Raw genomic sequence first — 15249 nt, 5'->3', positions numbered from 1 at the left:
TACCGTTTATGGTTACTAAAGGAATAAACTATGTTTCTCTTGATTTGAGACAGACAAACTAATGAATGCATTTTTCTCTATGATGCCATTGAGAATGTTTTAGAATATTGCACTTTCTGTTTTGAAGGTCAAGAAAGTGTAGTCAGTTTTGTACCCTACACAACAAAGAATCTCACATCCACCTCCTTTCTCCTCTCATTCACCGTAGAAGATAAGTCTCAGCAACTGATACTAACTCAGCGGAAGACTACCCAACACATAGATGCCTATGTGATACAGAAAAATAATTCTCTCCATAAAGTCAACTTTGAGGTAAAAAAACAGATTTCTGCAACAAAGACTTTGAAAGTTTCTCTTTATCCTTTTTGCTGAAAATAATGTCAGATCATTTTGAATTTGTTATCTTTTCTTCCAAAAAGACAGGAGTGGAATTTCAAGGTCATGACCTAAACAGCAGTTACAGTATCTTCCTGGTCAATGGCGAAGTTAGCTTCGGTGTGATTATTAGTAAAGAGAGTTATGTGCACCTGGAAAGGAATGATAATGGAATACTGAGGCTGGAAAAACATATTGGCTCTATCAAAGATGGTGAGAAAATGTGTCTAATACTTTTTAATCAAAAGCTTTGCATGAATGTAAATTTTTAAAAACAAATTCAATGAGAAACAAAAGAGAAATACAAATGTGCAAAAATATTTAAAAAATTATCACATGGAGTGGCTTCAGATTGCATAATATGCTTTTATAAATAAAAATAGTAAATAAACGCAAAGATCTACATTTTTAAAACATTTAATAACCTACCAAACTTCAAATCATGTCAGCAGTTTTGAAAATTAATTTTTATTAAATAAACTAAATATGTAAAAATCAATTGATATTTATACTTATAGTATGATCTCGATTGCCTAAACATTACTATAATTATGATATTTTCTTATAGTGGACATAATTAATTATCGTATTATAATGAATTCCAAGTGAGAAGTATTAATATATAGTCAAGTCTAATATAAATATTTATTTACGGAGACTACACTAAAATGGTTAATAATAACATAATAAAAAATGAGGCCAACTCTAACTGGATTAGTCTTAATAAAAGATATGCAAAATTCTTTTTAAAAATATGTTATCTTTTTGTTTCTTGTTTTTGTAAAAGTTGTCTCTTTCATTTCGGATTGCATAAAACTTCTAAGTCTCTAAAAACTAGAACTAATAAATATAAATAAATAAACAATGGAACTGTTTTCGTTCTTTATTTATCAGTCTTGTAAGTTGCAGTCAATTCTTATACTCAACCAATTAAATGACTTCCATAGATGACCATAGTATGTTGCCGACATTCGTCTTACACAAAAACTTCAAGGTGTTTGTTTCAGCCAACCAATTCTTAGAAAAGCTGCCTGTGCCAGGAAGAAAAAGGCCAAAAGTGAAAAGGTCAACAGATGAGTCAAAGCGTGTTGGCAAAAGTGTCGAGTTTATAATTTTCACAGAACATCTACTTTTTCTTAAGTACTGTGAGTTGTACTCTCCTACAGATGTTGATTGCGCAGAAGGGATGAGACAACTCTCACTCTATGCCATCACCATGGCAGTTGGGGTAAGATGAGTCTGGTTTCAAATGAAAAGCAAATCATGTCATTTACCTGCATGACAGTTAACAGCAGGTGAATGTTGTTTGTTATAGGCAAAACTCTATTTCGATCGAATTGATAACAAACGGCTAAGATTGCTGGTGGAACTAGGGTTAATTATACATGATGTAAGAAAGATTGATTCATATTCAAATGAAGAAAGGTCTCTTTTTTATGGTATCGAGACACAATTCATCAATTCTGAGGGAGAGCGTGAACTTCAAGTAAGTAATAGATGCTCATATGTGTTAACCAATCAGCTTGAAAATTCTTAAATGAATCCAACTACTTGGCTAGAAAGCTGCTAGAAGCCGGTAAAAGAAGGTAAATGTTTATCTATAAAGCTGGTAGAAACCAGTAGAAAATGGTAAAAGCTGCTAGAAGTTGGTAAAAGCCGTTAAAAGAGGGTAAAAGCCAATAGAAGTGAGTGAAATGAATGATAGTTAAAATTTGAAGTTTTTGGCAGTTTAATAATAGTTTATTACTTTTGGAGGTGTAAAAACGTTTGTAAGCTAATATATGTAAGTTAATATTCGTAAGTTAATATTCGTAAGTTAATATTCGTAAGTTAATATTCAAACATTAATATTCGGAAGTTAATATTCATATATTAACATTCGTAAGTTAATATTCGTAAGTTAATATTCGTAATTTAATATTTGTAAGTTAATATTCGTAAGTTAATATTCGTAAGTTAACATTCGTAAGTTAATATTCGTAAGTTAATATTCGTTAGTTAATATTCGTAAGTTAATATTCGTAATTTAGTATTTGTAAGTTAATATTCGTAAGTTAATATTCGTAAGTTAATATTCGTAATTTAATATTTGTAAGTTAATATTCGTAAGTTAATATTCGTAAGTTAACATTCGTAAGTTAATATTCGTAAATTAATATTCGTTAGTTAATATTCGTAAGTTAATATTTGTAATTTAGTATTTGTAAGTTAATATTCGTAAGTTAATATTCGTAAGTTTGTATTCGTAAGTTAATATTCGTAAGTTAATATTCGTAAGTTAATATTCATAAGTTAACATTCATAAGTTAACATTCATAAGTTAATATTCGTAAGTTAATATTCGTAATTTAATATTCGTAAGTTAATATTCGTAAGTTAATATTCGTAAGTTAACATTCGTAAGTTAATATTCGTAAGTTAATATTTGTAAATTAATATTCGTTAGTTAATTTCGTAAGTTAATATTCGTAAGTTAACATTCGTAAGTTAATATTCGTAAGGTAATATTCGTAAATTAATATTCGTTAGTTAGTATTCGTAAGTTAATATTCGTAAATTAATATTCGTTAGTTAATATTCATAAGTTAATATTTGTAAGTTAACATTCGTAAGTTAACATTCATAAGTTAACATTCATAAGTTAACATTCATAAGTTAACATTCATAAGTTAATATTCGTAAGTTAATATTCGTAAGTTAACATTCGTAAGTTGATGGTCACTGCAGGTAGACTCAGCTGATGCACTTGATCGTTTTGCTGAATTTCAACATGAGTTCTTCTCCACTTACAACAAAAGCTTTGATCAGGCAACACTGTTAACTCTGTAAGTATTATCTGTTTGATCTACAGCCAAGAATGTTCCTAACACTCTGCCACATGTATCTAAACATTGTGATACAACAGATAACTATACAGATACAGTGTAACTAAACTCAATGTTAGAATTGAACATCTGCCATAAATATTTATAGAAATCCGATTGGGTCATGCGTAGATTCTAAGCTATGTATTACATCTGCACTGATAAGCCTAACTTATATTCCATTTATTGGCCACAAGAAGTAAGGAGTGTTACAATCGATGTTAATTCTATGAGGTAAAACGTGTGCAACTTACATATTGAACTGACATCATGAAATTCTTCAACCATTTTATCAAACTTTTGAATCAAATTCAATGATTTTTAAAGTTCCTAATGTTGCAAGCACTGACATAATTTCTGTAAACATTTATCCAATGTGTGTGGAATGCAATGAGTTTTTGGCTTTTCCTTCAACTTATGAAGCCTATGAACTATGAAACTCACTAAGCAAAACTTGTCACCAAATAACTAAGGATGCTACATAAGCTTACAGTTTGAATATTTAGCATTTCTTGAAACTCTAGTTTCTTGTGGCTGTTTTGCATTGTATTTGAACAGTAGATTAACTCTGTCTTTTGTTTTAACTTTATTATGATTATGTTGAAATAAAAAAAAACTTTCACTCTATATTTCATTGAAAGCAATAGACATCATAGACATCTTGTTGTGATGAGCTTTGGCTTGTTTACCTAAGATTTAGTAAAATTGCTAAAAGGGCATTTTCTAATCTTGAATCTAATAACTTCATTTTAGAAGGCCTTCTGTTTCTTTCCCATTAGCTCTCACTTGGATACACCGTATGTAAATACTGGAGGTAGGGCTGCAGTAAATGTAATTTCTTATGTGTCATATTCTCAGCCTTTGCTCTTGCTTGCTAAATATTAGCAGAGCAACATCCAGCTATTAGGGATCAAATTGCAGGCATTTGGCTGTTTATGGGATGTTACCTCTATAGTTTTGTCAATTTCATTGTAAATCATGCCAGAGAGCTATTGCACAATTCAATTGTTCAAAGACTGCAACCAATCAACTTCTAATAAGACAAAGATTATGACAAACAAATAGAGAAAGTTGTCTATCTTGAAGAAGCTTATAAGTATGACAACGTCTGAATATTAAGTATTGTGGTACTTCTATGTGGTACATCTATGTGGTACATCTATGTGGTACATCTATGAGGGACATCTATGTGGTACATCTATGTGGGACATCTGTGTGGTACCTATGTGGGACATCTATGTGGTCTCCGTGGACATCTATGTTATCGACATTAATATAATTTCCAGCAAACATACAAAGCCTGGTAAATCATGGACAACTAGGGATCTTTCTTGGATGATTAAAAAAAATGTCAAGCTTATAGAAAACTATGAAATACTCCAATAAACCCTGATTTGAGAAGGAAGTATACCATGCTTAGAAATGATTTAAGTGCAAAATTGAAGAATGCAAGGTTTAGCTACTTTTCATAAGCTTTTGATCAATGTAGTAATTCTAAGCACATTTGGAATGTTATAAACAACAAGCTTTTAAATAAACCAAGTTGTGCAAAACGTAAACTACCATCAAAATTGATTAGCTTTAAAAATCCTTCTAGTATAGCTTCAAGTGATTATGATACAGCTAATGAATTTAACTTATATTTCTGTAGCATTGGAAAGCATTTGGCTTCTAAATTTAATAGCAATGCTACGCAGCCTGAAAGCAGTCCTGAAGCTGAGGTCAATAACGATTCTTTAGTTTTCCAATTTAAACATACAGGTAAAACTGAAGTTCTAAAACAAATATCAATTATGAATTCAAATAAATCTTCTGGACTTGATAATTTTTCTGTTAAATTTACCAGATCTATATCTTATGGTATAGCTGAGCCACTATCTAAAATAATAAATTCTTCATTTGAATCTAGGAAAGTTCCTGCACAATTATAAACTGCGAAAGTTATTCCATTAAATAAGAAAGAATCTTGTGACGAATGCGCTAATTATCGTCCTATTTCTATCTTACCTATTTTTAGTAAGATAATGGAAAAACTTGTAAATCATCAAATTCTTGATTTTTTAGAATCCAACAACCTTATCAATCAAAATCAATTTGGCTTTAGACGGGAAAGAGGCACATCGGATGCAATTTCATTTTTTACTGATCAAATTCTGGAGTCTTTTAATAAAAGTGAATGTGTAATTAGTATTTTCATAGATTTTAGAAAGGAATTTGACACCATTGATCATAATACCTGTATATGACTTGACAAGTTGAACAATTATAATTTTAATTCATTGACTATTAATTGGATCCATAGTTATCTGTCGAATAGAACTCAGGTTACACAAATAAATGATTCATATTTTAATTCCAGCGATATAACATGCGGTGAGCCTCAGGGTTCTGTGTTAGGGCCAACTCTGTTCTTACTATATATAAATGATCTAATTTTATATGCTGATGACACAAATTTGTTTTTTCTTCTTCTGATCTAAATGAATCGGACACAAAAATTAATTCTGATCTTCAAAGACTGACTAACTGGTGTCAAGCAAATAAACTAACAATTAATTGTGAAAAAACAGCTTACATTGTTTTCAAAAACCAACAAAACAGATTTAAATTTGAACACATATTAACTTTAAATGATAAAAATATTGTTGAGGTAGATGAAATTAAATTTTTAGGCATTACAATTGGCAAGAATTTGAGTTGGTCCTCACACACACGCAATTTACTGATTGACTTAAGACCTATTTCAGGACTGTTTTTTCGATTAAGCACTACTGTTCCAAGAAAGATTCTGATAATGCTTTACTACTCTTTTATTCACTCTAAATTATGCTACTCTATAGAATCGTGAGGAAAAGCTTCTTGGGTTCACCTTGACAAATTAATTAAGTTTCAAAAGAAAATATTGCGTATTGTTTATAAAAAGCCTTTTGGTTACCCAACTTTTTATTTATTTCACGACTCTAAGATTTTAACTGCTGATAGAATGTATCATTACAAATCACTTAATAGAGCACACAAACTGTATCATTCACAAAAATTTTCCAAACCTTCACATTATCGTACCCGATTTCAATCATCCTCACTTCCTACTCCTTTTTATTTTTCATCTGCTGGTCAACGAACATCTAACTTTGTGATGTCTGCACTGTGGAATAAATTTCCAGCGGCGTTGAAATTAATAAAACCTATTGGTGAGTTTAAGACGGAGATAAGGTTTCACTTTAGCTCTGCTTGGTGAACATTAGTGTCTATGCCTTATGCTGTCGACTTGGGCCTGCGACCGGTTTAGCTCTGCTATTTCGCACTGGCCCCATCATCACCGCTTTTGTTTGATTATTGATATACAATTGTTTGAAACTTTTCTTTGTTTTCTTTTTCGTATGTATGCAATTGTATGTACTGTGTATTTGATGAAATAAATCACCCACGCGCGCACGCGCGCACACACATCTATGTGGTACATCTATGTGGTACATCTATGTGGTACATCTATGTGGTACATCTATGTGGGATATAGACAATTACTATTTTTATGCAAACATCATCAACAGCGTTTAGTTTACATATCATAAACATTGGCCTGACGAATGGTAAACTAAAGAAAATTTTTATTTCAATATTTCAGCTTGACCTGATTTGATGTTGTTGTCGTTGCCAATCATTAAATCTTTTGTCTAATTTTTTTATTGCCACATTCTATTGGCTGGGGCTGGGTAAGCAGTATTCCAATTGGCTGTGACTGTGTCATGCTTTACTCTTATTGGCCAACCTGCATAGCTCAAGTTAAAGATTTAATTTCGACCTTGATAGACATGGTCTCGGAAACAACAAGTCTCCGGGAAAAACGACTATCGGAATAGCCTATGTGCAAGGTATATGTGACGAACATTACAAGGTAGCTGTGTGCCAGTATAAACCGAGGGAGTATGGCTGGAACACCGTTCAGATCCTCACTCATGAGATCGGACACAGGTGAGAATCAGGATTACCTCTCAACTTCCTTCTCCACAGTTTATCAAAATGTATAATCCATTATTATTCTGTATTATTAAATTTTGCAAGTATTTACGTAATATTGCATTAAACAACAACCCTTGCAGAATATTACATTGAAATTTATAAGTAATCACATAATTTTCCATGAAGCTCAAAAAGTAATTACGTAATATTACATTAATTTTACAGCTTCAAAATGAGCTGTCATTAGCTGTCATTTTAGAGCTGTCAAATAATGCTTTGAATTTATGAACTAAATGGTGGTAAAACTACAATTATTGTGCTCAAATTAAAAAAGACAATGCTGCTGAGTACAGATAACTCCTAATGCTAGCATTTTTTACAACTGATATTTTGCTTGAGGGTGTCATTAGCTACCACTCAACTATCTCTGAGTTTGTTATTTGTCATCTGTGGATGTTATAAACGTATCAAGATTAACATTTCATTGCTTGTTTTTACTGAACGAAGATTTTATGGTAATATTATGTAATTACTTATAAACCTGATGTAATTTTAGGTAATTACTTGTAAACTATGTAATATTATGTAGTACTTGTAAACTTGATGCAATATGATGTAATTACTTTTAAACTTGATGGAATATCATGTAATTACTTGTAAACTTGATGGAATATTATGTAATTGTTTGTAAACTTGATGTAATATTATATAATTACTTGTATAAAACACCCCTTATCTTGTATACCTTATCCATCTAAAAATTTAGATAGTTAAATAAATGTTGAAGGTTAGAAACATTACAGGTAGATCAAGACCAGGCAGAACAAGTTCTATAAGCGTGTCCACTACTGTATATGTAAGTGAGAACAGTTAAAAAGTCTTTCTAGGAAGTAACTCTTTATTTTGTTACATTTAAATTTTTATGTATAGCCTTTGCTTTTACATAGTTTAGGGGCTACCCATGATGGCGGGTATGAGGAGTGTCCGGAGAGTTTCAACTATATCATGTCTAGCCACAATCAGAAAACAAACTTGGTCAATCTTAACTATTTCTCCTGCTGTTCTCTCAGAGAGATCGCTAACACTGTTTAGTAAGTAACCATGTTCCTTGACAGCTACAGGTGTGAAATTTCAGCTAGTGTCGAAACCAAATTTTTGCTAATACTCTTGTAGAGCAGTTCATCGCTAGAAGATAACTGAAGGTGTGCCTAGACCGCATATGTTTATGTTTTGCCAGAAACATTTTGCAGTGTTTACTCAAATTAGACTTGATTTTTATGCTTTACATAAAACTGTTATTTTTATATGGTATCTGCACTGTTTATGTATTGACCAACCAATTATGCCTTCAAAGCACAATATCTTTGAAAGTGCTTTGCTTTATTTGTTAAACATGAACATGACTATCACAACGTAACTTACTCATTCCAATTAAAACTACAAAAGTACAATATTTTGTTGTTCACGCTTTACCAGTTGAGGGGCATATTTAAAGTTTAAAAACTTGTAGTAAAACAGTTCTCATCTTTAAATAGTTGCTTACATAAAGACTGTTATTAAATCTTTCTATTTCAAGTTTGCCCTGTTGTAGCAGCGAGTCTGTTCTGTTATAGTAGCAAGTCTGTCTTGTTGTAGTAGCTAGTCTGTTTTGTTGTAACAGCAAGTCTGTTCTGGTGTAGTAATGAGTCTGTTCTGTTGTAGCGGAGAGTCTGTATTGGTGTAGTAGCGAGTCTGTTCTGTTGTAGTAGCAAGTCTGTTCTGTTGTCCCAGCGAGTCGATTCAATTGTAGTAGCGAGTCTGTTCCGTTGTAGTAGCGAGTCTGTTCTGTTGTAGTAGCGAGTCTGTTCTGTTGTAGTAGCGAGTCTGTCCTGTTGTAGTAGCGAGTCTGTCCTGTTGTAGTAGCGAGTCTGTCTTGTTGTAGTAGCGGGTCTGTTCTGTTGTAGTAGCAAGTCTGTCCTGTTGTAGTAGCGAGTCTGTCCTGTTGTAGTAGCGAGTCTGTCTTGTTGTAGCAGCGAGTCTGTTCTGTTATAGTAGCAAGTCTGTCTTGTTGTAGTAGCTAGTCTGTTTTGTTGTAACAGCAAGTCTGTTCTGGTGTAGTAATGAGTCTGTTCTGTTGTAGTAGCGAGTCTGTCCTGTTGTAGCGGAGAGTCTGTATTGGTGTAGTAGCGAGTCTGTTCTGTTGTAGTAGCAAGTCTGTTCTGTTGTAGTAGCGAGTCTGTTATGTTGTAGCAGTGAGTCTGTCCTGTTGTCCCAGCGAGTCGATTCAATTGTAGTAGCGAGTCTGTTCCGTTGTAGTAGCAAGTCTGTTCTGTTGTAGTAGCGAGTCTGTTCTGTTGTAGTAGCGAGTCTGTCCTGTTGTAGTAGCGAGTCTGTTTGGTTGTAGTAGCGAGTCTGTTCTGTTGTAGTAGCGAGTCTGTTATGTTGTAGCAGTGAGTCTGTCTTGTTGTAGTAGCAAGTATGCCTTGTTGTAGTAGCTAGTCTGTTTTGTTGTAACAGCAAATCTGTCCTGTTGTAGCAGCGAGTCTGTCCTGGGGTAGCAGTGAGTCTGTCTTATTGTACAGTAGTAGCGAGTATGCCTTGTTGTAGTAGCTAGTCTGTTTTGTTGTAACTGCAAGTCTGTCCTGTTGTAGCAGCGAGTCTGTTCTGTTGTAGCAGCAAATCTGTTCTGTTGTAGCAGCGAGTCTGTCCTGGGGTAGCAGTGAGTCTGTCTTGTTGTACAGTAGTAGCGAGTATGCCTTGTTGTAGTAGCTAGTCTGTTTTGTTGTAACTGCAAGTCTGTCCTGTTGTAGCAGCGAGTCTGTCCTGTTGTAGCAGCGAGTCTGTCCTGGGGTAGCAGTGAGTCTGTCATGTTGTAGTAACGAGTCTGTCTTGGTGTAGCAGTGAGTCTGCTCTGTTGCAGTAATGAGTCTGTTCTGTTGTAGTAGCTAGTCTGTCTTGTTGTAGTAGCGAGTCTGTCCTGTTGTAGCAGCGGGTCTGTTCTGTTGTAGTAGCGAATACGGCGAATGTCTTGGAGACTGGGATGAAGGGCCAGAGTTCTCCGAGTTTGTAAGCTATATGCCAGGAGTGCAATATGACCGGTTCAATCAGTGCAAGTCTGAATTTAATGAGAATTATCTCCCCTGTCACACCGCAGATTTCACAGTTGAAAGTGATACAGAAACGGACCACAAAGCCAGCTTTCAAGTATGTAATACTGATAAAATTTGTCTTTTTAGTATAGGACTATCAGCTTCCTCGTTTCACTCCACTTATTGCAGCCTGACTATATAAATGTTTAGAGTTCTCAGCTTCTTTCAACAGAGCTACGTGAAGGAATACCGAGAAGCTGTTGGAGTTAACGAATGTTTGGCCCATTGGTGCTACAATCCAGCAAATGGAGAGTGCGAACTTAGCAAAACAAACCCTATCCTTTCTGGAACTTGGTGCGGAGTCGGCATGTGGTGCATCGAAGGGCAGTGCATTCCCAATACCAGCCTTTCAGCAGGACCACAAAGGCCTCAGTGCAATCGTAAGTAGAAGATGGATAGTAGTCGATGAGACCAACCAAAGAGTTGCTGCATGACCTATAGCTTGCTCTTATAAACACTGGTTAATAAATGTTAACAAGTGTTAACAAGTACTAGCCACTGTTAACCAATATTAACAGTGGTTAAAATTCGCCTTAATTAACACTGGTTAATGCTTCTTAACATCTATCAACATCTTTTAACAAGTGTTAACAAGTGTCAGACAGTATAAAAAGGTTTTAAATTTTGTAAATAAGTGTTAACCAGCATTAACAAGTGGTAATCTATGTTAATCAGTTTATTATCTGAATAATATTCAAAATATGGATTTGTGACCAATCAAAAGGATTAGTATGTAGTTAACTAGCCACTTGGATTTCACAGAGCAATAATATCAAGATGTACCTTCACTGAGCACTACTACAATAGAACTTTGACTATGCTACACTTCCATGCATATAATGTAATAGATAATATGTAATATAATATATAATGTATTTATGCATTTTGTAAATCAGACAGACATTGTTTCAATAATTATAATCCAAACAAACTTGGCATTTCCTATCATCTAATTTGCTTTGAATGGCCTTGACCTGTGATAGTAAAGTTTATATTTATATATTAAGTTTGTTTATTTCATTCAAATAATTCCTGCTTGGTGTAATAAATTTCGTGTTCTCAAGCACTCAAGCACCTTGTGAAGGATTATTATGTTTGTCGTGCTTGTTATGATGTCATAACGCTTAAGTTAATACAGGTGATCCTGTGATTGGCTAATAACTAGGAGTCCAAAAACTTGCTACTAGTTAGTTGGATGAGGCCACTTTCCCTGCCAGCAGTTTAAGAACCTGCAGTATATTAATACTGGGTCATGTCTTTGTAGTCAGCAGCCAGAGTTTGACCGCTGACTTTCGAGTTGAAGTCACAACTAAGGAGATAGTTACGACCAAACTCTATGGTAAGATTATAAAAATGTAAGCATGCTTTGCTTGAATACGTAGAATAAATTTACATCAGCTAGTTAAAGAACATTTTGTTTTGCATTGCTGTTATTTTAATACAGCTGCTTTAATAACACAAATAATCGAGTTACTAAAAATTTTCTTAAATGATTGTATTATTTAACCGATTTTCAATGTCAGGTTCAAAAAGATCATTGGTAAAAATCTCAGGCTACAGCTTTTGCTGATACATCACCATATTAATGCTTGTCTGCTGCCATTAGATCCTACATCACCTCAAGACAAAAATGACTGTTATTCTCTCAAAATTGTTAAGAGTACGTAGTTAGACAGCCTCACACGTGCCACAATTTTTTACTCCAGTTGCTGAGGATCCTGATAGCACCTAACAAAAACTAGATGCTTGCCTTAAAACAAATTTACGTTTGCTAAAAATTCTTTACTGGATCGATTTTGATCGCTTTTGGCCACGGGTCATCGATAGGGTAATTATCATGTCAGTCACGTATCGCTAAAGATGATATATAGAGAATAACTTCAAAAGGTGACATATAGAGGATAACTCCAAAAGGTGACATATAGACGATAACTCCAAGTTTATGGATGTCAGCAAATGATTATCCAATATTATATTTCACAATAAAGATGTCTGACATTCTCTTATCAGCAGCCTCTTTAGCGTGAGGTTAGCAGAATTCATTCTATAAAATTTAAAACACGACTGGAAAATTTGTAAAGAAGACGCTGATTTGTTAACCTCAGCTACTTAGCTGGAATTGTCTATCACTATATTTCCATGATGCGCATTTGGAGCTGTGAACTTGCTTGATGTCATCTTTTTCACCAACCTTCAACCGTGTCTTTGGACATTCGGACACGTAACGGTTGTTATTCTCATAAAGATTCTAAGTTGTGAAAACACATTAAATTGTCGATAAAAAGCAAAGTTTAAAATACTTTGGGAACCTGAGCTTATCTTTCGTTACTAAAATATTACTAATCACTAAATGAGTACAATGTATTTTAGTCCAATTTGGAGTAACGCTACTTCGGCTTGTCTCTTTGTTCCGCTACTTATGATAACAAAGTTAGCTCATCGGATTGCAATTATGACACATGTCACTCCTCTTAGTGACACATGTCACTAAGAGGAGTGACATGTGTCACTTATGATAACAAAGTTAGCTCATCGGATTGCAATTATGACACATGTCACTAAGAGGAGCTCTTAGAGTTGTGCTGGCTATAAAATAATGTCAGATGTCACATCTGACATCAGCAGACGGGTTTCAAGCACTATCTCAATTATTCTTTGACTACAAAAGTCATGCTATAATCAAAGCATGTTACAGCATCTACTGCTATAACTAAACTCTGCTTTTTAGAGAAATTGTAGCAATAGGTTTAAAAGTGGTTTATTTTACTGAAATTTAAAATAAGAAATCGCGAGAGATTTTTATACAGAAACATTTACAAAGCTTTTACTATAGATTATACTGTTGTATTGTATTGAATCAAATACATGCGTACTTAGATTTAAGTGGTAGCTTGGGTCTGTATTCTTATTTTGAAGCGAGCTAGTATACTATAGCATAGAGATATAACAGTTTGTATTCATATGTAGTTTGCCCTATATGAATATGAGAAAAAGCATTTCAGCATTTTTAGAAAACAACAATATATATCTCACTGGTTTGTACATTGTATTCCAGCAGACACTGTGGTGGGCTTCAAGGAATGTACGATACCTTTACAGACACCATTAGCCAATCAGGTCATCAGCTTGATTATGAGCTGATCTGATTGGCCAGTAGTAAAACTATATACAGTACTTATAATGGTAATCTATTTTTTGACATGGAAGACCTACACTGATGAATGTACTTGTAGAAACCGGAGATCTGCTAGGAAGGTTCGCCGGCGTTATAGTTGGAGCTGTCTTCTTCATAGTAGGCACCCTTAGCTCTTGTCTCAGGCGTCGTAGAAGACCCAGAGGGACATCAGAGGCTAAAAACATACCTAATGCTAGCTTTAACAACTCAGAGTTTCAGGCAATGATGGTCACCGTGCCGCATCAATATCACGTAAGTATAGGAGTGTAAACTTGAGAAGATAATTCAACAACTCTGTCCTTTTAAATTTGGGAGCCAATATGATAGTTGCTGGCAATTGAATCGCCATATTATTAGCACACATTCTAGAACATGTTAAAGTGGGCATGTCTCTAAAAACCATCTTTGAAACCTTCTCAGGCGGTGAGAGAAGATATTTGTGTCTGAATATATGGAATGGAGTTCGTTAAGCCAAATCTTTTCATTCTTTGAGTTACAGGAAATTTGTTCCTTTTCTACTTTTTTCTGACCTACTTTCTCAGATACTTTATCTGTAATTAGGTCAAAGATAGGCATACTACTATAAAGCATCAGAAGATTTTTCATGCTAGATATAAAGCATATCATCAAATATGTCTGGCAACAGCTTAAGTCAGACCAAAGACTATGAAGCTTAGAGGGAGAGGCTAGTTGATTGTAAATAATTTTTCATGAAGATGGAGCCCTAGGAAGGTATGACCTACGCGAGTCTATGTCCCCTATAATGCAAAGTCTTTGATTTGCAGTATTGTAGTATGGCATTAGCTTTGTAAAATCGCCTCTTCACAGTTGAGCTCCATCAAGCAGTTCTCGTGCAGTATACTTTTTACATTTCTCTGACCGAGCAGATCTAGTAGTACTAAATGCTGCAGTTTCCATGGAATTCCGTAAACTGATAAACTGCTGTTTGAAGTGAACTAAATTGCTATTTTGTAGAAAGCTCTAAAGAAACAAGACGTTCCTGAATATTATGATGTAAAAGGCTATCAGAAGCGGATACAAAAGTTATTTAGAAAGTAAAGGGACTCATCTGCATAAGTTGTCCTTAAGCAAATGAAACACGCGTAGCAATTGACATCGTTACACACTTGAGAGCCTGACTTCAACTTTTTCGGACGCCTATGAGTACAGAAAACCTTCTAACTTTAGCAACTGCTTCTTGTGGGTGCTAGTTCTAGTTCTCTGAAATAGTTTGTAAATGCATGTTTGCGAGTGTACAGTTACTATTTCTTTCAATATACGTATAAATTCTCTAAGACTGACTCTTTTGAAATAGTTCAACTGAAGAATAAATACATTTATATACTAACTCCATAAGATTAACTAAGAACATATCAACAAAAAAGATATGTCTATATTCAGATATACAAGCATGTAGAATGCTATTTAGTTATGTAATATTATGACAAAGATGAAATCTACACACAGAGAAGATTAAATATAGAGGTTGACTAGCTGCCCCTCCCGGCGTTGCACGGGTATTAATAGTCAGCTTATAAACAATGAGAAGTAATATAGTTGCCTGCCACTTGCTATTAGCCTGGCACATTGACAATGGCTAATTTGAGTAAGCTTACTAATAAGAGCTAACTATTTAACTAGCCATGTCCTTAGCTCTCCATGACGTTAAGGCGTAACGTCATTGTGAGTGGTAGCGTATTTACACCCATATAACGAAATATACTGCCCAATGAATTCATTAAGCTCG

The 15249-nt window shown here is 34.2% G+C and overlaps 1 protein-coding gene across 1 annotated transcript; it reads left to right on the top strand.

The window, feature by feature from the left end:
- The first annotated feature begins 8300 nt into the window (after window positions 1-8300).
- On the top strand, window positions 8301-14561 carry LOC137406170 (uncharacterized). The gene is made up of 6 exons (XM_068092704.1): window positions 8301-8320; window positions 10187-10382; window positions 10500-10707; window positions 11592-11666; window positions 13561-13754; window positions 14478-14561. Exons 1-6 carry the CDS (start codon window positions 8301-8303, stop codon window positions 14559-14561), a joined length of 777 nt encoding a protein of 258 aa, XP_067948805.1.
- The last annotated feature ends 688 nt before the right edge of the window (window positions 14562-15249 follow it).

Source organism: Watersipora subatra, chromosome 10 (genome assembly GCF_963576615.1).
Source record: "Watersipora subatra chromosome 10, tzWatSuba1.1, whole genome shotgun sequence".
Taxonomy (NCBI): Eukaryota; Metazoa; Bryozoa; class Gymnolaemata; order Cheilostomatida; family Watersiporidae; genus Watersipora; species Watersipora subatra.
The sequence above is the reverse complement of the archived record's forward strand: the minus strand, read 5'-3'. Positions and strand labels throughout refer to the sequence as shown.